General features: G+C 43.8%; 2 protein-coding genes across 2 annotated transcripts in view; one reads left to right on the forward strand and one right to left on the reverse strand.

Moving 5' to 3' along the window:
• Nucleotides 1-944: 944 nt before the first annotated feature.
• Nucleotides 945-11,260, forward strand: GPSM3 (G protein signaling modulator 3). The gene is made up of 4 exons (XM_069944166.1): nt 945-998; nt 1,856-1,979; nt 5,118-5,419; nt 8,261-11,260. Exons 1-4 carry the CDS (start codon nt 945-947, stop codon nt 8,405-8,407), a joined length of 627 nt encoding a protein of 208 aa, XP_069800267.1. The 3' UTR covers nt 8,408-11,260.
• A 5,077-nt stretch (nt 11,261-16,337) lies between these two features.
• The window catches only part of NOTCH4 (notch receptor 4), a 42,596-nt gene continuing 34,721 nt past the window's right edge, over nt 16,338-24,212 (reverse strand). The window contains exons 23-32 of the mRNA XM_069944266.1: nt 23,235-23,530; nt 22,670-23,038; nt 22,451-22,593; nt 21,576-21,804; nt 21,191-21,269; nt 20,958-21,099; nt 20,519-20,826; nt 20,238-20,385; nt 18,740-18,837; nt 16,338-18,395 (exon numbers count right to left, since the gene is read on the reverse strand). Of these exons, the coding sequence (XP_069800367.1) occupies nt 17,544-18,395; nt 18,740-18,837; nt 20,238-20,385; nt 20,519-20,826; nt 20,958-21,099; nt 21,191-21,269; nt 21,576-21,804; nt 22,451-22,593; nt 22,670-23,038; nt 23,235-23,530 (2,664 nt within the window). The 3' untranslated portion in view covers nt 16,338-17,543. The remainder of the gene's footprint in view (nt 18,396-18,739; nt 18,838-20,237; nt 20,386-20,518; nt 20,827-20,957; nt 21,100-21,190; nt 21,270-21,575; nt 21,805-22,450; nt 22,594-22,669; nt 23,039-23,234; nt 23,531-24,212) is intronic.

Below are 24,212 nucleotides of genomic sequence, written 5' to 3' on the forward strand. Positions count from 1 at the left end.
TGTGTATGCCTACGTATGACTGTGTATGCCCATGTATAACTGTGTATGCCTACGTATGACTGTATATGCTCATTTATGGCCACATTTGCTCATGCATGACTGCTCTTCTTCCTCGCATCTGAATAAAGGCAAAAGGCAACGTTCTACTATATATAGATCAATATAAAGTGTAATACACAACCAAAAGATTAATACACCATAAACACAATAAATAATACCACAGAATGACTGATACACAGCAGCCGGCAGCAGACAGGAACTATTGATATCAAAGACTCCACGCGCTCCACCTCGACCCAGCTCATCACTAGACGTGAACAAATCTTTAATAAAGAAATAAATCCGTCTTCAGATCATTTAGTCTTAAAGAAGCAATTGTACATTCCACGTGCTCCGATTTCCTGGAAAAGTCCGGTATAAGGATTCCAGAGGATCGGAGCTCGGAAAGCAGAACTGGTCAGCAGCCATTTCATGGGATTTGGTTGAATCTTTGGTAGATTTGCTCACCTCTAGTCATCACACTCCATGCAGGCTGTAATACCCAATATAAACCAACCCCATAGTGCATTGTGGAAGTCTCTTATTGGAGGAAATTTAAAGTGTAACTGTCATTACAAGGGATTTTAAGAAACTCTGTAATAGATTTTTATAGTTTTCTTCTGTACTCAGAAAGCTGTTTTCCTATCTCCCCCACAGATCTTATGTGTCCATTATGCTCTATGGAGGGGGGAGGGGTCGCAGGGGATGAGTGAGCACAGGGAGGAGAAAAGGTAGCCCTGCACATCACAGAATCCTGCAATCTTCTCTCACAAGATCCCAGATAAGCAGTAACCTTTCTGACCTGTGAATCCAGCGTTTTATACAGTCTGCAAACTGTACAGATGCTTTTCTGCTCTTCCTGCTCACTCATCCCCCTCGGCCCCTCCCCCCCTCCATAGGCTATAATGGACTCAGAAAACCTGTCTTCACTTAGCTCCTCTGTAATGAAGACGGCTTTGGTAAAGAGCAGACAAAAACTTAAATGGAAGTTACACTTTAAGTTACCTCGGCTGAGGAAGAAGATGTTTTAATTCACACACCTGAGCCTGACCGCCACCCATCTATACGAGAGCATGCATGTAGCTAATGTAAACCAATGCGGCCACATCTCCAGCTATAGAATCCGGTATCTGTTCTCTGAGATCAAGTTGAGACCTAACTACATCTCGTATTGTATTGTGAACTCCCCCTTTAAGATGTAAACTTCATTATTATTTGTTCTTGTTATTTAGAATGAATATTTCAAATTTAAATTAATAAAATGTTTGCTATAAAGTTACAAATGCTTATAACCCTAATATCAAAGGGGTTGTTCACCAAAATTGTTTTTTTTTTAAATCTATTGGAGCCAGAAAGTGCCACAGATTTGTAATTTATTTCTATTTAAAAATCCCCAGTCTTCCAGTACTTATCAGCTGCTGTATGTCCTGCAGGAAGTGGTGTATTCTGTCCAGTATAAATAACAGTGCTCTCTGCTGCCACCTCTGTCATTGTCAGGAACTGTTCAGAGCAGGAGAGGTTTCCTATGGGAATTTGCTGCTGCTCTGGACAGTTCCTGACCTCTGGACAGAGGTGGCAGCAGAGAGCACTGTGTCAGACTAAAAAGAATATACCACTTCCTGCAAGACATACAGCAGCTGATAAGTACTGAAAGACTGGAATTTTTTTTTTATAGAAATAAAATACAAATCTATATTTTAATTTTAAAGAATTTTTCTTGTGAACTACCCCTTAAAGAACGTACCTGGAACCTCGGGGCAAATATCACCCCCAATAATAATGCTGACATCTTGTCTCCTTTCCCGGCCTGGACCAGTCTCACCATTTGGAAGAATTGGAGAGTGTTTTCCTAGATAATGCAAGTGCATCTACCGAGATTGTGGGAGACGGAGAGAGACCCTGGAGATCTGCCCCCCCATCCCCGACCTGTGAAAGGAGAGGTAAGGTGACCCCTATATCATCTATAGTCTGGGACTAAGGCTCCTATTACACGTAGCGACTGTCATGGAAAAGATTCGCTATGATGATCGATCATTAGTGATAACTAATTCTGTAGCAAATGATTCTGATTACATTCACCAATTACCGTTATAAACGATATAAACAATCATTAGACGGCCGTTAATCGTCTCTCCGGACGACCCACACAACATGTTTTATTTGCGAACCACTTATTAGACGAACAGATTTGCAAATGATCAGTGAACTGCCAACCAGGATTTTTCGACATGTTGAAAGACGCCGATTAACAATTTTTCCTTTGTCATTTGATTGTTGGGTGTTATTTCACAAGCAGATAGTCGTTAGTTTTAAACGATAATCGTTAATTTTTAAGCGATAATCGCTCCGTGTAATAGGGCCTTTAGGCTCCTATTAGAGAAGTGATTTTTTATTCCCACAGAATGACGTTAAACGTTTGCGTTTTTGGGAACGACCTGAAATCATACACAGAACGATAGCCGTTAGTTACGATTGCAATTACAATCCTAATTACGATTGTTCGTAAACACTAATATATGAACGATCGTAATTATGAACAATGGGGAAGATTTATCAAACATGGTGTAAAGTGAAACTGGCTCAGTTGCCCCTAGCAACCAATCAGATTCCACCTTTCCTTTTCCAAAGAGTCTGTGAGGAATGAAAGGTGGAATCTGATTGGTTGCTAGGGGCAACTGAGCCGGTTTCACTTTACACCACATTTGATAAATCTCCCCCAATGTGTACATACACCGAAAGATTTGTGAACAATTAGCTGACGATTAACGATGAACAGTAAAGGAATATCCCGGCACTCACCAAGTTCTTTGTGCTCTTTTATTAAAGTGTCACATCGTACAGATACAAGTAAGGAGGACGCGTTTCGGCCTGAGGCCTTCATCAGGGAGCAGGTTAGGGCCACAGGCCCAAAGCGTCCTCCTTATTTGTACCTGTATCATGTGACTCTTTAATAAAACAGCACAACGAACTTGGTGAGTGCCGGGATACTCCTTTACTGTTTACTTGGACTGATGCCTACCGCGAGCACCTACCCACCAGAGTGCCATCTTGCTCCTATACAACAATATAGGAACGACTTCTCGTTAGTTGTTGATCGTTGCCGGCATACACACAGAAAGATTATCGCTTAGATTCGAACGATATAATGATTGTCCGCACGATAATCTCTCCGTGTCCGTGGGCCCTTACTGTATACTGGTTGTCACCCAGTGTTCCCAGAGTATCTGGTATCTGCTGTCCAGAAGCCGAGGGCCCAGACAGACATGGATGTGATTTATTCCCTGCTTTATAGATATTACAGTCCAGCTAGATGATCGCTTCCTCTTTCTGTAATTGATTCACTGAGATTCTGATATTGCTGTTCAATAAAAGTTATCACAAAAACAAGATTGTATGAGAAATGGAGCTCCGCTGGTTGTTGTACTGGTGCTATACTGGTGCACACAGGAACTGATATCTACAGAGCGCTAAAAATAACAGGAAAAGGGGAATTGTATCCACCTGACATCATTATACAGATGCGTGTGGTATACAGTCAGGTCGCTGTGTGTGATGGTAGAGGGGCGCCGTGTATGAGTGATGCTCTGCCGCCATCTAGTGGTCTATGCAGTCTATTACAGCCAACAAGGCCGCAGTCAGCTGTGCAGTAGATGAATAAGATCCAATGATCATGGTGTCCACCAGGAATGGGGGGCCGGCCATCCCCTCTGCTCTAGGTCAGTGGTGGCCCTAGGGTCAAAGTTTAGCAAATATACAAACTACAATCAGCCATTAATTGATAAAGTCTTATAAAGGTAATTCTGCTTTCCAAGTGTTCCGATTCTCTGAACCTGCAGGCTATCCACAGTCTCATTCTAGACTTCCAAACACTTAAAGGGTTACTCCAGTGCAATTTTTTTTCTTTCACATCAACTGATGTCAGAAAGTTATGAAGATTTGTAAATTACTTCCAGTCTTCAAGTACTTATCAGCTGCAGTATGTCCTGCAGGAAGTGGAGTATTCTCTCCAGTCTGGCACAGTGCTCTCTGCTGCCACCTCTGTCCATGTCAGGAACTGTCCAGAGCAGCAGCAAATCCCCATAGAAATCTTTCCTGTCCTAGACAGTTCCTGACATGGACAGAGGTGGCAGCAGAGAGCACTGTGCCAGACTGGAGAGAATGCACCACTTTCTGCAGGACATACAGCAGCTTATAAGTACTGGAAGACTGGAGATTTTTAAATAGAAGTAAATTACAAATCTATATAACTTTCTGACACCAGTAGATTTGCCAGAGTACCACTTTAACAAAGCGGAAAAGGACTTTAACAAGATTAAACTAATTGATGGCCTATTCATTGAATTGGGGTTTGGCAAATCTTAAAGGTGCTTTCTGGGGATTTTGTTAAAAATAGGTTTTAAAAAACCTATACTTACCTTTTCCAACCCAATCTACTGCTGTCATCCAGATGTGCAGCACTACCAGTGTTCAGGGGTGGCATGTGCGCTGCCCGAGGTGGTGGGACACCAATGTGGTCACTGATTGGCTGACCGAGCAAGTAGAGATGTTTTTTTCTTTTTGTTTTCTACCTCAATGAGCCTGTTATTTTTCAGGCTTTCCCCAGAATATCCATTCAAGGTTTACACTTTAGTCAAACATTGGACAAACTCATGTGGGAGATTTATCAAACATGTTGTAAAGTAAACTGGCTCAGTTGCCCCTAGCAACCAATCAGATTCCACCTTTCATTTTCCAAAGAGTCTGTGAGGAATGAAAGGTGGAATCTGATTGGTTGCTAGCGGCAACTGGTCCAGTTTCACTTTACTCCATGTTTGATAAATCTCCCCTATGGACTTTAGTGGAGCTGGCAAACTCAATAAAGTGTATGGTGGTCTCCCGGGAGAAGAAGAGGACTTGGATTTCCATTGCCCAAATTTTTTGTTCTGAGAGAGATAAGAGCTGTAACAGGTCCCCCACTTACCATGTACTATATATAAATTGATGTTTTCTCCTACATCAGGGTGGTCTTCGGGCCCCTCAGGCTCCCGGGCCGGGGTGTGACTGCTATCTCTTTTCATTCCAGTCCCTTTCTCTTCCAGGCCTTTCAGCCTCCGTCCTCTCGCTCCACACAGAAGAATTTCTCGAGCTTCTCTCCACAGCACAGACCAGACGTCTGGAGGAGCAGAGGGCAATACTGCCCGATCGGGTTCTCCCACCCAAGAGACACTTTTCGATGCCCAGTTACCGCCAGTTTTCTCTCCCATGTGATGATAAAGGAATCGTCACAGAGCTGCAGCGCAGGAGAGGGGGCTCGTGGGCCGGACGGAGTCGCAGGAGGAAACCTCCATCCATCAAAGTCCCCGCCCAGGAGGAGCTGTACAACACCATCCTAGATCATCAGGTACCTCAGACTGCACTCAAATTTATACTAGTTCTATATTGTCTGGTTTCGAGATTTACCATATAATTCCAATTAGAACTGAATTTTACTCAGTGATCAAGTGATCTGAGTAAGGCGGAGCTACAATGGGACTTCTTGTAGCCCTATGAGATTAATTTTAAAGGGGTATTCCACGCAAACATAATTTTTGATATGTTGCTGCCCATGGTGAGACTAACAATTCCTTCCATACTTGTTATTATCTATTCAGTCTCCTCCCCCCAGTTCTGGGCTGCTGCTTTCTGCTGAAGACACAAAAATATGCAGCAGCTGAGAACAGGGGGAAGGAGACTGAATAGATAAGAAGTATGGAAGTAATTGTTAGTCTCACCATGGGCAGCAACATGTCAAAAGTTATATTTTAATGGAATACCCCTTTAACTACTGAGTGGAAGCATGCCTTGTGGTCGAGTACAGTAAAAGATTTAAAAAAAAAATTCAGGGTACTAATGTGGTAAGTTATCATCCCCGGCTACCCACCCCCCGATTACAGAGATCACCGCACAGCTGTTGATTTTGCAGCCGTTTGGGTTTTTCTGTGATCGGGAAGATGCCATAACTAGATGAAGCTACATAGATGGAAGGGTCTAAGTAGCTGAAGGTTTTAGGCTTTGTTCGCACACTGTTTTTTGGGCTGTTTTGCATTAAAAAAAAAACAGCTTTTTTTTGCTAAAAAAAATTGCTGGTTTTTTTGAACTTTTAAAAAATTTCCCTTTGGGCAGTTTCTTTTTAGGTAATTTTTTTCATTACCACATGGTTGTACTATTAGCCATATTTTTAGCCATGTTTTTAGACTAGCTTCTGTGATTTGGGTAATTGCTGAATTTTTTTTTTTCTGTTCAAAAAAAGGGTCTGACAATTTTTACTGCTGTTAGGTTAATATGTTTTTTTTTTTTTTTTTGCACCACAAAACGGGTGAGAAAACTGTGCGTGAACATAGCCTTAGATATGATTGCCAGAGGTCTACATCTGGAAGACCATGCAAAAGAATTAGATTAGTCTTAATGCCTCTCCCATCCTCAGTACAGATGATCTGGGGAGGAGCTTTCTCTTGTGCTCAGTATCGCCCCCTGCTGATTAATCTGCCAGATGGATTAGGATAACACTGACCTCTCAGGGAATATATGTGCATTATGTATACATTATAATTGATATACTCACTTGATTATAATATTCACCTAATAATACTACAATACAGTTACAGGATGCAGAGTCTGAGGCGGAGAGTCCTGTACTTAGGAAGTGGAGTTTCTGTTACTGAGGTCATGGGTGAGGTTTTTAGAGAAAAATGCAATGAAAATACTTTCCAGGAAGAGCTGCAGGAAGGGACAATGTTTTCATCCTGAATTCCGATTTCTCAGCCAAATCAGTGAGAGGCCAAGTCTACAAAAAGGGGCCGGGGGATGGGGGGGGAGGTAGGTTCAGCAAATTATTTTACAGTCATTGTGTTGTATGATTTTTTCCGTCCCTCCTACAAACATTTTGTAAAAAGAACATATGGGGGGGGGGGGGGGCATTTAAATTATATCTGCCCCCTATTGCCCCACTCTTGAGCAGGTGCAGATATTTACCATGATTTACACCTGCGAGGCAGCAGCCTTCATAAATCTCTCCCATAAAGTTTACACAGGATGTCACTTCAATATGTCACCGTCACTGTCTGCACCTGCAGAGAGAGGAGGGACATAGGACCGCGGCATCAGACTACACATGTCTGTTTGTTGTCTGTTACTATGGAGACACATCGGTGTGAATGGGAGCTGTATAAAATGGATTTTTTTTGTTAACCCAAACTAGTAGTAAGGTTTCTTAATTTTGTAATTCTTAGATATATTGGGGGAGATTTATCAAACATGGTGTAAAGTGAAACTGGCTCAGTTGCCCCTAGCAACCAATCAGATTCCACCTTTCATTCCTCACAGACTCTTTGGAAAATGAAAGGTGGAATCTGATTGGTTGCTAGGGGCGACTGAGCCAGTTTCACTTTACACCATGTTTGATAAATCGCCCCCTTTGCTTGCAAAATTATCTGCAAAGTAGCAATCTTCCAGTGGGAAGAGAACTTGCCCCCTGGTGTCACCTATTGGAGGGAGCATCCCAGGGGCATTACCTACAATAGGTTCTTATCCTTCTGGAAGATTGTTACTTTGACTGATAGTGGGTGGTCTGACCTCTGGGACCCCCTGCAGTTGCAGGTCTTAACTTTTCCTGCGGAATAGCTCTGCAGCTTTATAGAGAATGAATGCAGTGGTTGGGTTTGTGTGCCGACCCAGAGCTTCACTCAGCAGGGAGTGTCTGGTCCCTAATCTCACAGGGGGTCCCAGAAGTCGGACCCTCCTGCAATCAGTCATTAAGGCCCTAAAACACCAACCGATTATCGTCCGTACTTGGCCGATTACTGGTCATTCTGGATGATTAACATTTGATGTAATAGCGCATGTTAAAAGACTGTGATCAACTAATATGAACAATGTTGGCTGATCGTGGTTTTTGAATATGTTGAAGTGGCCCGATCAGGTCAGCCATCACTCCGTGTCATAGGACCACCCCCAACCTCACGGGGCCTAAGGATTGTCCGGGCAGCCCCTCCTGCAGCTCACTGCGGCTCCTCCTTCTCCACCCGCTCGCTGTCTGTGCATTAAAGGTCGGCACTCGCTTCCTCTTCAATATTGTGTAATGCAGCCTTAGGGGGCTACACTTTTATCTTTGGAATACCCCTTTAAATCTTCCATATGTGTGAATAGAATAAACTAATACCATACAATACATTGTTAACCATTGCATACTGCTGTTTATCTACAGTCTCAACGAATGAACGACCAACGCAGCTCCCCCCCGATTCCCCAATCCGCTGCGGATCTATTTGACATTCTATTTCGCCTTCAAGGAAATCGACTGGACGAACAAAGAGTGGAACTGCCTGGGGCACTAGGGGGCGCATGTTCTTAAGCGGAAAAGGAGGCAAAGAGTTTGCACCACTGTCTTGTCAGAATGATCCTTGTCAGACCCCGTTGTGTCCAGCTCCTACACTGTGACGTTGTCTCTTCATGGACAGAAGATGGTTCCCTTTAATTTGACTGCTGCCCAAGACCAAGGCTAATACAAGCGCAACATGGAAGTGAAGTGAAGGGAACTGAACCGCTTTAAAGAAAAAAAAAAGATGGGGGATGTTTTGTTTTCTTTCCACCTAAAGCCTGTGCCTTTAAGAAATATTCGGTAGAGCCGAGATGTGGTGTCTGGGGACGAGACCAGCAGATTATCCAGGAAAATATTGTCTCTATTATATAGGCTTGTGCCCATGGCGGCAATTTTAGGGGGCGGCAAAGAATTCTATTTTTTTATTACTATTTTTTGCCTCTAGGCCATTACAATCCATGTAAGGAGCATATAACCTGCATTATTTCGTTTGCCGACCCTACACATACACTTGTAGGATGGTCCTTCTGGCCATGGACCTCAATGGTCAGTCCACCCCCGTATTCTTCAGTCTGAATTACTCCTGGCCTTGTGAGCAGCCATTATATGGCCACCATGTTTGGTATACAGTGGTCACAGGAGGTTTTATCGGCTGTATAGTTACTGCCCTTCTTTGCTGCACAGGCTTGACTGTTGTAGTAGATTGGTTTAGACTACTGTGATATGATTTTCCAAATATGAGACGATATACAAATATACATTTTACAAGTTTTTTGTTTAGTAATTATTCAAGAGACTACTGATTTTTACTTTTTTTTTTAACCACTACTTCCAGGTAAATAGAAAAATCTTCCTATATGCACTGAGCAAGTCTCGTGTCCTTCCCTCTTATGCATACAGAATGTGCTGGAAGAAGTTGTGTTTACCCGGGATGTTACCTTTAATAGGTGGCGCCAGAGAGTAAGCTCTTCCTGCTGGAGGGGGGCTACTTTGCATATTTTTTTCCCAGTGGCCTATAAGTCTATGCATGCCTCTCCTCAAGGAGAAATGTGACCCCTTGAATCTTGAAAATATCTCCCAGAATTCAGTTCAGAGTAGGAATAAAACTGGCAGCTGGATTACATCTAGAAACCTTACCTACTGATAGAAGTATGTTGAAAATGAAAGTTATCGAAAGTCTTGTTCACACCTAACTCATCTGAATAGTTTAATTTTCAACCTTATTTCTAATTCTCTTTTTTGTTTTTATTAACCTTATCCTGGTCTCTTTATGAGGGAAATCTCTACCCCTCCACTTTATTACTACAGACCCATTACTATGCTCGGCCTGTATGCAGCTGACTGTGTGCCGGCCCTGCATTGTTTTGTCTTGGAAGGAGCCACAATAGGTTAATAAAATTACAAAAACATTGCAAATTTGTTTTTTAATTGCATATATATTGTAATAAAAACATGAAAAAAAAACAAAAAACTTTTCTAATGACTGTTACATAGATTATTTTACTGAAATCTGATTAATATAGCATTAACAAATGGCCGGCATTAGTAAACAGATTTTTTTTTTTTAGGTGGATGCATTATGGATTTTGGTCATGTATGTGAGATCTAGATTATGCTTAAAGACTACGGGCCCTATTCCACGCTCGGTTAATTGTTAAATCGTTCGGAACGAAGTGATAATCCTTCGGTTGAATGGCAGTTAACGATTAAACGATGAATGATCAATCGTTGATCGCTTAATAAGACCTATTTTTATCGTTGCTCCTTCGCAAATCGTGGAATAAGACCTAGTTCGGTCGTTCGCAATAGTGATGACAAGACTACCGCAAGAACGATCATAAGTAACGATCATCGTTCCGTGTAAATGGGCGAACGATTTCAGGCCATTCGCAATAGCGGTCGTTTGATTATGTGAATGATAATCGTCCTGTGGAATAGGGCCCTACCTGTTGCAAAACTGGCTCAGTTGCCCCTAGCAACCAATCAGATTCCACCTTTCATTTTCCAAAGAGTCAGTGAGGAATGAAAGGTGGAATCTGATTGGTTGCTAGGGGCAACTTAGCCAGTTTCACTTTACACCATGTTGGATTTATCTCCCCCTTTATGTTTAAATCAATGTTGTACATACGACCTCTGTGCTGATATTTGGTCTTTTCTCTGTTCAAAAAAGGGCAGAACATAGCAGGTGCCAGTCCTTTGCCCCTCACACAAGGAAAAGACACCAGTTCATCATGTAGGTTGTAAATCAACTGAGGGCAATTAACTTAGGCTAATTATATTATCAGCTATATACGGTTACCAAGGAGACAATGCTCTATGTTATGCAACAATTCAGTCAGTATAATGTCTCTGTGTGGTTACAAAGGTTTTGGTGGTGTATGAGAGGAGAGCTGACCGTGCAATGCAAGCAACCCAGGATTCTCTGCCACTGAATATGGACGCACAGCAGCTGTACATGTGCGCAGTGAGAAGAGACACCTAGAGGCCATATGAATAAGGTTGATCTAAACATAAAACAGTTGATTTCTTTAAAAAACGTATTTTTTTTGCAACAGTGCCTTTTTAACCACAGTTCTCCATAGCAGGAGCTGCTCTCTGTTGTGACTTATAGGCGGAGTCCTTAGGAGGTCTAAAATAAACAACCCCTCCATACAACGGGGGCCCACTTCACCTCTGTGATAGGAGTCAATATAAGGTTTTCCAGAGCTCTATAGGCAGCCGCTGCTGGTTACTATTCAATTCCTTCATGAGTGTTGTAATGAATGTCAGTGATTTCCATAAGAGAACATGCCTTTAACCATTCAGAACGAATGACGACATCTTTGTCATGTACCGTTTTGTATTTGCTATAAAATCTAATGAATAAATGCAAATGTTTTAATACTGCGAATGGTCCAATGGTGTGTTCCATTATCCTCTATTATAACCGCTCACAGTCTAACATATTGGCACATTATTAGGGTAAGGCCTCATGCCCACAGCAGCCATAGGTACTCCGCCTGCCCCTGTATGGCATTTCCATTTGGCGACATAATATGCATATGCATAATGTACATACAGGACCTAAGGTAGTCTCCTGGCTCCGGTGACCTACAATACATACATACATACCTCACTTCACAGATACCATACACAGTCACCGCGCCTTTCCCCATGAAAGCAGTGATACATACAGAAGGTAATAAGCAGTGATGCATACAGAAGGTGGTGATCAGCGATGCATACAGAAGGTGGTGATCAGCGATGCATACAGAAGGTGGTAAACAGCGATGCATACAGAAGGTGGTGAGCAGCAATGCATACAGAAAGTGGTGAGCAGTGATGCATACAGAAGGTGGTGAGCAGTGATGTATACAGAAGGTAGTGAGCAGTGATGTATACAGAAGGTGGTGAGCAGTGACGCATACAGAAGGGAGTGTGCAGTGATGCATACAGAAGGTACTGAGCAGCAATGCATACAGAAGGTGGTGATCAGCGATGCACACAGAAGGTGGTGAGCAGCGATGCATACAGAAGGTGGTGAGCAGCGATGCATACAGAAGGCGGTGAGCAGTGATGTATACAGAAGGTAGTGAGCAGTGATGCATATAGAAGGTACTGAGCAGTGATGCATACAGAAGGTGGTGAGCAGTGATGTATACAGAAGGTGGGGAGCAGTGATGCATATAGAAGGTACTGAGCAGTGATGTATACAGAAGGTAGTGAGCAGTGATGTATACAGAAGGTGGTGAGCAGTGACGCATACAGAAGGGAGTGAGCAGTGATGCATACAGAAGGTGGTGATCAGCGATGCATACAGAAGGTGGTGAGCAGCGATGCATACAGAAGGTGATGAGCAGTGATGTATCCAGAAGGTGGTAGCAGTGATGCATACAGAAGGTACTGAGCAGTGATGCATACAGAAGGTGGTGATCAGCGATGCATACAGAAGGTGGTGAGCAGTGATGCATACAGAAGGTGATGAGCAGTCATGTATACAGAAGGTGGTAGCAGTGATGCATACAGAAGGTACTGAGCAGTGATGCATACAGAAGGTGGTGAGCAGTGATGTATACAGAAGGTGGTACCAGTGATGCATATAGAAGGTACTGAGCAGTGATGCATACAGAAGGTACTGAGCAGTGATGCATATAGAAGGTACTGAGCAGTGATGCATGCAGAAGGCGGTAAAAAGTGATGCATACAGAAGGTAGTGAGCAGTGATGCATACAGAAGGTGGTGAGCAGTGATGCATACAGAAGGTGGTGAGCAGTGATGTATACAGAAGGTGGGGAGCAGTGACGTATACAGAAGGGAGTGTGCAGTGATGCATACAGAAGGTACTGAGCAGCGATGCATACAGAAGGTGGTGAGCAGCGATGCATACAGAAGGTACTGAGCAGTGATGCATACAGAAGGTACTGAGCAGTGATGCATACAGAAGGGAGTGTGCAGTGATTCATACAGAAGGTACTGAGCAGTGATGCATATAGAAGGTACTGAGCAGTGATGCATGCAGAAGGCGGTGAGCAGTGATGCATACAGAAGGTAGTGAGCAGTGATGCATACAGAAGGTGGTGAACAGTGATGCATACAGAAGGTATTGAGCAGTGATGTATACAGAAGGTGGGGAGCAGTGACGCATACCGAAGGGAGTGTGCAAAGATGCATACAGAAGGTACTGAGCAGCGATGCATACAGAAGGTGGTGAGCAGCGATGCATACAGAAGGTGGTGAGCAGTGATGCATACAGAAGGTGTTGAGCAGTGATGCATACAGAAGGTGGTGAGTAGCGATGCATACAGAAGGTGGTGAGCAGTGATGTATACAGAAGGTGGTAGCAGTGATGCATACAGAAGGTATTGAGCAGTGATGCATACAGAAGGTACTGAGCAGTGATGCATATAGAAGGTACTGAGCAGTGATGCATGCAGAAGGCGGTAAAAAGTGATGCATACAGAAGGTAGTGAGCAGTGATGCATACAGAAGGTGGTGAGCAGTGATGCATACAGAAGGTGGTGAGCAGTGATGTATACAGAAGGTGGGGAGCAGTGACGTATACAGAAGGGAGTGTGCAGTGATGCATACAGAAGGTACTGAGCAGCGATGCATACAGAAGGTGGTGAGCAGCGATGCATACAGAAGGTACTGAGCAGTGATGCATACAGAAGGTACTGAGCAGTGATGCATACAGAAGGGAGTGTGCAGTGATTCATACAGAAGGTACTGAGCAGTGATGCATATAGAAGGTACTGAGCAGTGATGCATGCAGAAGGCGGTGAGCAGTGATGCATACAGAAGGTAGTGAGCAGTGATGCATACAGAAGGTGGTGAACAGTGATGCATACAGAAGGTATTGAGCAGTGATGTATACAGAAGGTGGGGAGCAGTGACGCATACCGAAGGGAGTGTGCAAAGATGCATACAGAAGGTACTGAGCAGCGATGCATACAGAAGGTGGTGAGCAGCGATGCATACAGAAGGTGGTGAGCAGTGATGCATACAGAAGGTGTTGAGCAGTGATGCATACAGAAGGTGGTGAGTAGCGATGCATACAGAAGGTGGTGAGCAGTGATGTATACAGAAGGTGGTAGCAGTGATGCATACAGAAGGTATTGAGCAGTGATGCATACAGAAGGTGGTGAGCAGTGATGTATACAGAAGGTGGTAGCAGTGATGCATACAGAAGGTATTGAGCAGTGATGCATACAGAAGGTGGTGAGCAGTGATGTATACAGAAGTTGGTAGCAGTGATGCATACAGAGGGTACTGAGCAGTGATGCATACAGAAGGGAGTGTGCAGTGATTCATACAGAAGGTACTGAGCAGTGATGCATACAGAAGGTACTGAGCAGTGATACATACAGAAGGTAGTGAGCAGTGATGCATACAGAAGGTGGTGAGCAGTGATGCCCACAGAAGGTGGTGAGCAGTGATGCATACAGAAGGGATTGTGCAGTGACGCATATGTGGTGTCGCACTGTGGGTGTTGCTATTTTTTACACCCCTCGTAAAAGTCTGTACTTATCTGTGATTTTACTATAGCTGTTGTGTTACTGGAGATGACCACTAGATGTCGCTATAGTGTGTAACTAAAGTCTAGAAGCTGCATGGCTGAAGTATACTAAAGGGTTACTGTTTGTCTATGTACCAGATTCTGTTGTCCAGTGGGATTTCTCTCTTCTTACCTATACTCTCTCTATTCTATCCTGTTTCCCTATTGCATTCTTTCCACCCAACCACAACACACACACGCTGGACAGCAAGGGGAGGAGCCTCCAAGTCACAAGTTGTTGTTAGTCAGTATCCCGCATGGGTAGGACGCAGAGCAGAGCCTCCTTACTTCTTTCTGGAGGCACCACTCAAGCAGTGTGATGCACTGTTAAGCCCTTCAGAAGAGGACTAGCCTATAGATCACCTCAACCAATGCCAAGGAATAGGAGGCAGCACAGTGCAGGATAGTCTCAGCAGAAAAGCCAAAGAGCTAGGAACTGATCCGGGTGGAGCAAAGTTACTTAAAGGTCGATGAACTCAATCTAGCTGCGCGGGTGTACTTAGGAACTATAACCATTCCGCTCACCCCAGGTAAAAGGGTGTGGGGCCTGTGTCACCCATTAGTACGGTTCAGCCAGAGCTGTGTGCATAAGATGGTGTGAAGATTATAGGAAAGGTCAAAACACAGACACAGGTTGTTTCTTCTTCTTCTTCTACAAGTATTCTTCTATGCACTCCAACCTCCCGGCAGAGCACATTACTACTTGGGTTGAGACTCTCACGGCACTCTCCTCTCTACTACCTCAGTACAACTCTACCAACTCTACTACATCCTACTTCACATTTGTCTCACAGATCTGGTGGTTCTATGTATATGTATTTATTGGAACTGTATCATGTGTACCTGAAGATTCCTTGTATTACCTGCTGCACATTTACAGAGTAAACCAAGTCAACGTTATTACTGATTACTGGCTACCACCGGTACAGCACTACACCATAACTTTGGGACATTTTCCCTGTCTGTGGGTGGCGGGTCCTACCACTATACGGGAGGGTTACTACACCGCTCTGACCACCTGTGACCAGACTATCCAAAGGGACCCTGCAGCAACCCGACAGGACATCGACCACAGGGGAGATGAGTACAACTGGCCTTACACTACAAAAGCAGGCGTGCCATCACACCTGTGTGCCCACCAGGCATTGGCGTCACGTGACAAAACCCTTAAGGTCCAGCTGTATCTCGGTCATCCAGCAAGTGACTGGCTGTCCCATCGCTACAACATCCTCTGGGGGTCACCACACATACAGAAGGTAGTGAGCAGTGATGCCTACAGAAGGTAGTAAACAGTGATGCATACAGAAGATAGTGAGCAGTGATGCATACAGAAGGTAGTGAGCAGTGATGCATACAGAAGGTAGTGAGCAGTGATGCCTACAGAAGGTAGTGAGCAGTGATGCATACATAAGGTAGTGAGCAGCGATGCATACAGAAGGTAGTGAGCAGCGATGCCTACAGAAGGTAGTGAGCAGTGATGCATACAGAAGGTAGTGAGCAGTGATGCATACAGAAGGTAGTGAGCAGTGATGCATACAGAAGGTAGTGAGCAGTGATGCATACAGAAGATAGTGAGCAGTGATGCATACAGAAGGTAGTGAGCAGTGATGCTTACAGAAGGTAGTGAGCAGCGGTGCCTACAGAAGTTAGTGAGCAGTGATGCATACAGAAGGTAGTGAGCAGTGATGCATACAGAAGGTAGTGAGCAGTGATGCATACAGAAGGTAGTGAGCAGCGATGCATACAGAGGGTAGTGAGCAGTGATGCATACAGAAGGTAGTGAGCAGCGATGCCTACAGAAGGTAGTGAGCAGTGATGCATACAGAAGGTAGTGAGCAGTGATGCATACAGAAGGTAGTGAGCAGTGATGCATACAGTACTATAAATAGTAGAGTGAAGACCGAACACTGCAAAAAATATATTTCCTGTTATTTTTAATAGAAAACACACATTGACCAGAATAACAAGTAAAAAGTGCAATGGCTTTTCTCTAAGTGCTGTCCATATTGTCTATCATCACAAGGACTTCTGTGTCCCCAGATTCTAACAAAGGTTTTGCTACCAGATGCATATGATGTAATTTTTATAGCATGCCTATTATAATTCTTTATACAGACCAAAAGTACAAGTAAATTGTGGGAATATGGCACCTTCTTTGCCTTCCGGTAGCCTGTAGTTCCTCCCTTTCCTGCTTGCAGAAACCTCCTTGGTCCATAAAAAAATCCATCTAGTGTAAAACTGTAAATGAGGAGGAAGAGGAGGGGAAATCAGGAACAGGGGAGAGATGGCCACCAGGAAGAGCTGCCCACTGAGAGAATATGGAGGGGGAGGTAAAGGACCCCGAAATCTATAGGTTACAAACAACATTTCTCTCTCCTTTACATATAATACATATAAAGCTGCCTTTATGGTTATCGATTTACAGTGTCATACATGGAAAGGTAGTCATATACTTTTTATAGTATATGGAAAGGTTGTCTTATACTTTTTATAGTATATGGAAAGGTTGTCATATACTTTTTATAGTATATGGAAAGGTAGTCAAGTGTCACTGAATTAAACAGGAGTTAAGAAGACAACTCATTGGATAGTGTATCCCAATACTGTCCTCACAATTACTAAATAAATAGATTATATTACAAGACCCCATCAGAAAGGTCAAGATGACCTCCATTATAGTGTTGCTTTTAGCCACCCAGAAGGTTTTCTTGTTAGTTTTTCTTCTCCATGACTTTAGTCCAATTCCCCATGCTGTTCCTCTTATGACGGGAGTCCTTCACAGGTGTTTTTATACCCAGTAGTAATTGGGTCCAACCAAGGCCAAGCTCCTTCTCTTAACGGGTCCCATTGACTTAAACTGTCTCTGGTATGCATCCTCCTGACCAAGCCTATACAAAATATTAATCTTGAACCTTTTCTTACCCTTCAAAACTCTTGCCAAAGTCCCATTCATTCAAAAAGTTGAGTCTTTGCTTAATTTTTCACCTCTGTTCTCTATATAAAAACCCTAGACAAACAATGAGATATTTTGGCTCAGAGGAAAGGGTAAAGTTATCCTTTAGCTTAGTCTCCAGGATTGTCCCTTCCTCAGTCCGCTTAAATTTCAGATCAATGATAGAACTTGTTGTAAATCCATTACGGTGAAGCAATACCCCAGGGGTTTCTGGACTCAGGCGATGGAGTCAGGAATGGATGGTGATGCATACACGTCTTTTGTGTTGACTGAGTTTCTTCTGGGCTAGCAGGCGAAGGGTAGCCATACTGTGATGAAGGAGGGGTTAAGTATATATTTTGCCCGATCTGGTCGGTATGAGGACTTGATACGTCTTTGTTAGGTGGATGCTCCATAGCTGGAGTAGAACAGTAGTTGGGCATGGGATTTTGGCAGTTTGGTGATTTGGGATAGTGAGGTTCTGGTAGCCAGTGGGCATGAGGAGACATCTGCTGTCCTCCACCTGAATAAGAAGCCTCTGGCACTGTACAACCTGTTGGGCAGAAATGAACCTTCCATCCTCTATGACCGCCCCATTGACACTGTGGCACACCGGAGAAAGAACCACTTCTGGAATAGGGCGGGCAATTACCTCCATAGTTTACCATAGCAAGATGGGATTGGCAACAGTTGGTTTCTGATTGTGTTCCTGGTAAATAAGGTGGAGCAGAACCAGGTGGAGCACTGTGGTAGCAGGAACTGCTCAAGTCTATGTGGGGTAAAGGAGGAGGTTTGACAACTTCTTTGGGTCGGGGTCGGGGGGGCTTTTTCAGCTGCGGAGCTCCAGTATTTGGGACAGCGGGCGTGCTCCTATTCAATAATTGGCTGCTTTCTTCAAGGAGGCGTAGGATATCCCTATGGCCACGATCTCTAGCTGCATGTCGAGGCTGGTGACCTACGTGATCTGATAGGTCACGATCTGCCTGGTGTTCAAGGAGCAGTCGAACAGCTTCATAACTTCCTTCTCGTGCAGCCAGAAAGAGGGCGGTCTGATCCTACATTATCATTTGTAGAAAAAAAAGAAAAAATAATGCAATATTTGAAATTCAGTAGATTTGGAGGCGTAAAAGATTTTACACCTATCAAATGTATAAAACATATGCATAAGATCACAAGGGAATCTTATCTACAGCTAGTTAGCTCTAAATTACTAACCAACTGTACCAAGAAAATGTAGACAAGAGCAAATTTTTGAAAAAAACAAACAAACAGAACCAGCTATCCATTGAAGTCATAAAATCAAAAAGTTTTTCGATATGAAACCAAGCAGGAAGACAAGGATATAAATATATATATACATGACATTCTTAGCTGCAGACGCCCTTCTATTCTTTCTCACCCTTTTGTCTTGAAGGTCCTTGTTTGCGCCATTGCTTAAAAGTGTCTTCATTGCTGGGACGTTATTCACAGCTGCCGCCCAGTGCAGTGCAGATTTACCTATAGAAAAAGGAAACAGAATGAACACACATGAATTGGGAGATCGGGAAGCAAGAAAAAGAGTAAGCTTCTATCAATTTGGCTGCTTTTGCCAAACAATGGCAGATTGTCATTGTTTGGAGAGAAGTTGGCTGTGTTTGTGGCCAATTATTTAATAAAACAGGAAAATCTTTTATCCATGAATAATATTTTAAGAACTGTCCGAATATAACAATAAGAACAGCCCAAAAAGAGCTTGGTCATCCTTCACCTCTTGCCATTGATCATGTGTATGGTTGCATGTGCAGAACATCGCTCTTCAGATGAGGATTTTCTTTCAATAGTTGTTTAGCCATCAACCGCCTTCTATCGTAAGTGTTTGGCCATGGTATATACAGTAAATCCAATGCTAAAGGTGCCCACATACACATATACTAAGGTCAGCTGAACCCACTGCCACCACTGAGTTTGTCCAACAGTATAAACAACAGTATAAGGGTGCTATTTAACAAAGCAATTATTGGACGTACTGGCTGATAATTGTTTTGTGTAATAACTCAGAATAATGCAGAAAGGCAACGATCAGCCGACATGCAGGATGTCAGATGAATTGTTGCCTTTCTGCATAAACCAAAATCCTGATAACAATAGTGACGGACTGCTGGCTATCGCCCTGCGTGATAGGAGCAGCGGCAGCAGACCACAGCTATCCTTTATGGGCTATGGGCCTTCCCACAGCTCCCTACGGTCCCTCTGCTCCTCCCCGCTCGCTGTTGGAGTGTGTAATAGTGCCGACAGCTAGCGGGGAATAAGGAGCAAGTGAGAGCTGACAGGACAGGTCAGCTCTCACTTACTCCTAAATATCGGGATGTCTAATACGGCCCTAAGATGTATGGGAGTCCTCTTGACTCTCCAACAATGTTTATATTGGTGGAAAGAAGGGTCAGGCATGATCGATTTCCAACACCCAACTCTTTTGTTCTGGTAACAATAAGGGTCCTATTTCACGGGCCGATGGGGGCCCGATCAACGATGTAAATGAGCGCCGATCCACGGCCCAATGATCGTTGAGCAAGGGCTGCAGGGACATTGTTACCGATGTCCTTGCAGCCCTTGCACCATACATTACCTGGGAGGACTTCTCCTCGACTCCGTCTTCCTCCCGGGTCCCACGGCACAGCATCAGCAGCTCCGGAGCGGCCTGACTGACCTGGGGAGGAAGACTGAGCGGAGGAGAAGTCCTGCCAGGTAATGTATGGTGCTCCTCCTCAAATTGTCGGTTGCCCGTTTGTGTAGGGAGAGGCCTGGAGAGTTAATGGTCTCTCACAATCGTTTAGCTGATAGTCATTGACAATGTGTAGAACCTTTAGTCTACATAATCTAGAGCCCCACCAAAATAAGAAGACTGTGTAAGAACATACCTCTGTTATCGGTTGCTCCAATATCTGCACCGCATGCAACCAGCTCTTCCACCATATTTTGTACAGGGAGACGAGAGGCCAATATTAGAGGCGTGCACCCATCGTGCATACGGGCATCAATATCAGTCTGTCGGCATCTCAAGAGGGTCTTGCAGAGGAAAAAAGGGACAGATTATTATATATTATAGTCTGTTTTGATCCTCTGACCATGACTCTCCATATAAAATCTGTGATGTCTATAACTTTGTGCAATATTTCATTTTCGTTTCCCATCAAGTTACCTGGAAAACACCCAGGGCATCGGCAGCGATAGCCGTATGAAGAGGGGTCCTTCCCAGTCTGTCCTTGACGTTGGTATCAGCTCCTGCATCCAACATGCACTTAATGGCATCTTGTCTGGAAAAACGGGCAGCTAGGTGAAGAGCCGTCTCTCCCGTAGAATCGATCTGAGCATTGAGACTGGCCCCCTGACCAATGAGGTCTACAATGACACTGGCCGAGCTTTCGACCTCTGGTGGATCCACACCTCCTCCAGCAGGTTCCAGACCTCCTCCGGCACAGATGGCGGACATTAGTGGAGTTACTCCATCTATAACATCAGAAATAAAAGAAAAAAATAAAAATAATTACACATGTATCCACTGTTACCAATGGGTTCATTCTAACAACTATTTTAACTAGCTTTGTGGGTCGAGGAAAGAAAATAGCAACTAAACACACCTGGACCTCTCACGTCAATGTCTCGGCCATCAGGGTCTTCCTGTGGTGGAGTTAAAGCAATGCATTGTGGGAAACGGACTCCAGCATCGATATGTTGTTGACTCCACTGTCGATGATCAAGAATGGTAGGGTCTGTATTAATCTAGAAGATCAAAATCGAGAAGTGAGTTATGAAGCCAAAAACAAACAAACTGGTGGCAAAGGGCTGAACCTGGGTGAAGTTATCTTCTTACTTTAAGTCTTCTTGATTTAGGTGGCACGATTCCTTCTTCAGGGCCCGAATCGTCATAACCAGAATCATGTTTCAATGGTCTAAAGTGGAGTAAGAGATTTGGGTAATTAGGCATAATACAGAAAACACACTAGTTTCTGAGCCTATTACACGGCCCGATAAACATTGGTGGTGGGCATCCAATGATTTTAGGTGAGGGCCTAAAGAAACAATCAACCGATGATCTCTTCATCAGCTGATCGTTGTCTTTATTACACGGAGTGAGAATCAGCCAAATCGGGCCAATTCAGCCGATTATCGCTCCGTGTCATAGGGTCTCTAGGCCGGCTTTCTACATTGATCACATTATAGGCTGCCCAGCCTATAAAAAAAGCAACGTTACTTACTTAAGACGGACAGAATCTTCACCCACGGGCTCTCGCCTCCTGCTTCCTTCCTGAGCTCGATGACGGTTGAAGCCGGACGGCAGCCACAGGGTACCATGCTCACGTTTCCTGCTGACCTTCACCCCAATGATCACCACAGCGATCAGGATCACTGGGAAAACAACGCTTACTGGCAAAAACCACGGAGCCTGGTGGATCGGGATGGGGGGAGAGGACGGTCTTGTAGCACCTGATGCGAGATTAAATCATAGAAACAATGGACATATAAGCAGACAGAAAAAAACCTGAAAGGAGAATCAAAATTTGACTATATAAGATGATTAAAGGGCACCATATTCCATTTACTGTTTACAGGGAACAGAGCCATTCTTTTACCAGTGGCTGTGTCTGGTATTACAAGTCACAGCAACTCCATCACATTAAAGTGGACAGGACTGAGCTGATATATCTATGATCCCTCTAAAACGCTGCAGTGTGTTAGAGTAAATCGGTAAAAAGGAAACTTGTTTCATGCTGCCCGTTGCCCTCTGTTCGTGTCCAGTCTAGGGGCACTAACTTATAGAAATACAATCCATTGGTCCATGTTATGAGCTGATCTACTTTCATTCTGTTAATGGACTCCTCATAGTCCAATGTGATGACTTCATGCTGCCCGAACTATTAAGACAGTCCGTGGCAGGGTCTCCCCACCCCACCAGCTTTGACTAATAGATCTGTCCCTGTCTTGGTATATGGAGACATCTATCAATCAAGGCCAAAGGTGGAAGCCACTGGTTACTATCCCGATGACTGGTCGTTCAGACAGTATGAAAGTGATGCCTGAGTATTATCCGAGCATTTCTTGGACACTATAATCTTATCTGGTCTGTACTTACTTGGAATATGGCTTACTCCCAGGAAAGTATATTGCTTCTCTGTCTGATTTAGAGCTTCCAAGAAGTGAACGGCCTCCTCAGAGGTGTCAATGCATGAAGAGAAGGGACAGTGGGAGCCAAGGATCTCCATGTACAGGACACACCTGGGCAACAGAAGACATTACACTATAGCTTGGCTTTCTCTCCATCCTCCTGACACCTTCTCATCATCAAACTTACCCAACAGTCTCTTTTCCAACATGTTCCTGCCTTGTATTAGTAGCTATTTCATACTTCCACCTTTCCAGCTTCTCAGGATCCAGGTTTTGAGGATCGTTTTCTTTACACAACCTGAACAACATATCTCCGTCATTGTCTCTCGCTAGTCGTAACTTTGCATGGAGGTGCATGGACAGGAAGCGCAATAGTTTGATGATGTCGTAGCGGTGGAGTACAGAGTCATTGTAACTCAGCACCAGGATCACTTTTCCTCTGGGGGTCTCATGTCCTGAGCAGTCACCTCCATCCCAGCCACACTCCGCATTATCACATCCCTTCTCACAGTGACCATTAGCGAAATGATCAAGGCAGTACTTGTCGTAGAGAAGACTGTGGAAAGATGGAGAAGAGTTAAGAAAAGGAGCCATAAAGAAAACATCTGAGGCCATCATTGGTCTTGGCCATGGATATAGTTACCGCCATTATTTTCAAGAACCAACTAGATCACGATGAACAAAACAAGTTTCCACACAAAATGGAGTATGACCCCATTGTGCCTATAGTCCCTTAGATATTGATGACTTACTTGCAGATTCCTGTAGTGTTACAGTCAAACCCATCATATAGACATGCCTTATTGTTACACTGTTGGTCACAGATTCCATCTCGGAAGGTTCTTCGGCAATCTACATTTGGACAATGTTTCCAAGGCCCCTGGTTAGGTGAGGAGGTAGGTCCCACATACTGCTGGCACCTTGGTCCAGTAAAACCATGGGAACAATTACAATGTGGGTTCCCATCCAACCCCAAGACACAAGTTCCACCAAGGTAGCAAGGGAATGAGGTGCACACATTGGTGTTGCAGGTGGGTCCCAAATAACCCTGGATGAAGAGAAAGAGAGAAAAACAAGATACAGATGCATAGATTATGTAATTGGATCATAGAATTTCAAATTCAATCCAATGACTGTATGGCTGAAGTGAGTTTTGTATGTATAATGCCAATATTTCATTACTCCAATACTTTTTTCAAAGAATTTTCAGATTACATTTTTTCTTCTAAATTTTTAAAATCAGTATTAGGCTATGTTCACTCTTTGGGAACATATCGGATATGCATATACATGACTTTTGGTGGTGTAAAAATAAAGTCAGTCATACTCACCTCTCCTGTTCCCCCGAAGCTCCAGGTCCGTGCTCATTACCACTTCTTACTGCTTTGAAGATGAGCCAATCACTAGCCACAGTCGTGTTCCACCTCAGTTAATAATTGACGATTTGACTCGGAAGCAGGAGGAAGTGGTGACGAGAGGAGGACTGGATTCTGACAGACTGGGAGCTGGGGGGCAGCGGAGGAGGTGAGTATGACTGAGTTTTTACTTTTACACCACTGCCAGCAATACATAAAATTCTATGTCCATTGACAACCTCTTTAATACATTAGCATAATCTTTTCCCATCAGCCCGATCATGATAGATAAGTTCCCTCTCCCCAGCAGCACCTTAGCCATTTCCCAGTGTGTGATAGACAGACACTTCTTAAAAAGTAGTTGAAATTTGGGTA

Source organism: Dendropsophus ebraccatus, chromosome 10 (assembly GCF_027789765.1).
Source record: "Dendropsophus ebraccatus isolate aDenEbr1 chromosome 10, aDenEbr1.pat, whole genome shotgun sequence".
NCBI classification, from domain to species: Eukaryota; Metazoa; Chordata; class Amphibia; order Anura; family Hylidae; genus Dendropsophus; species Dendropsophus ebraccatus.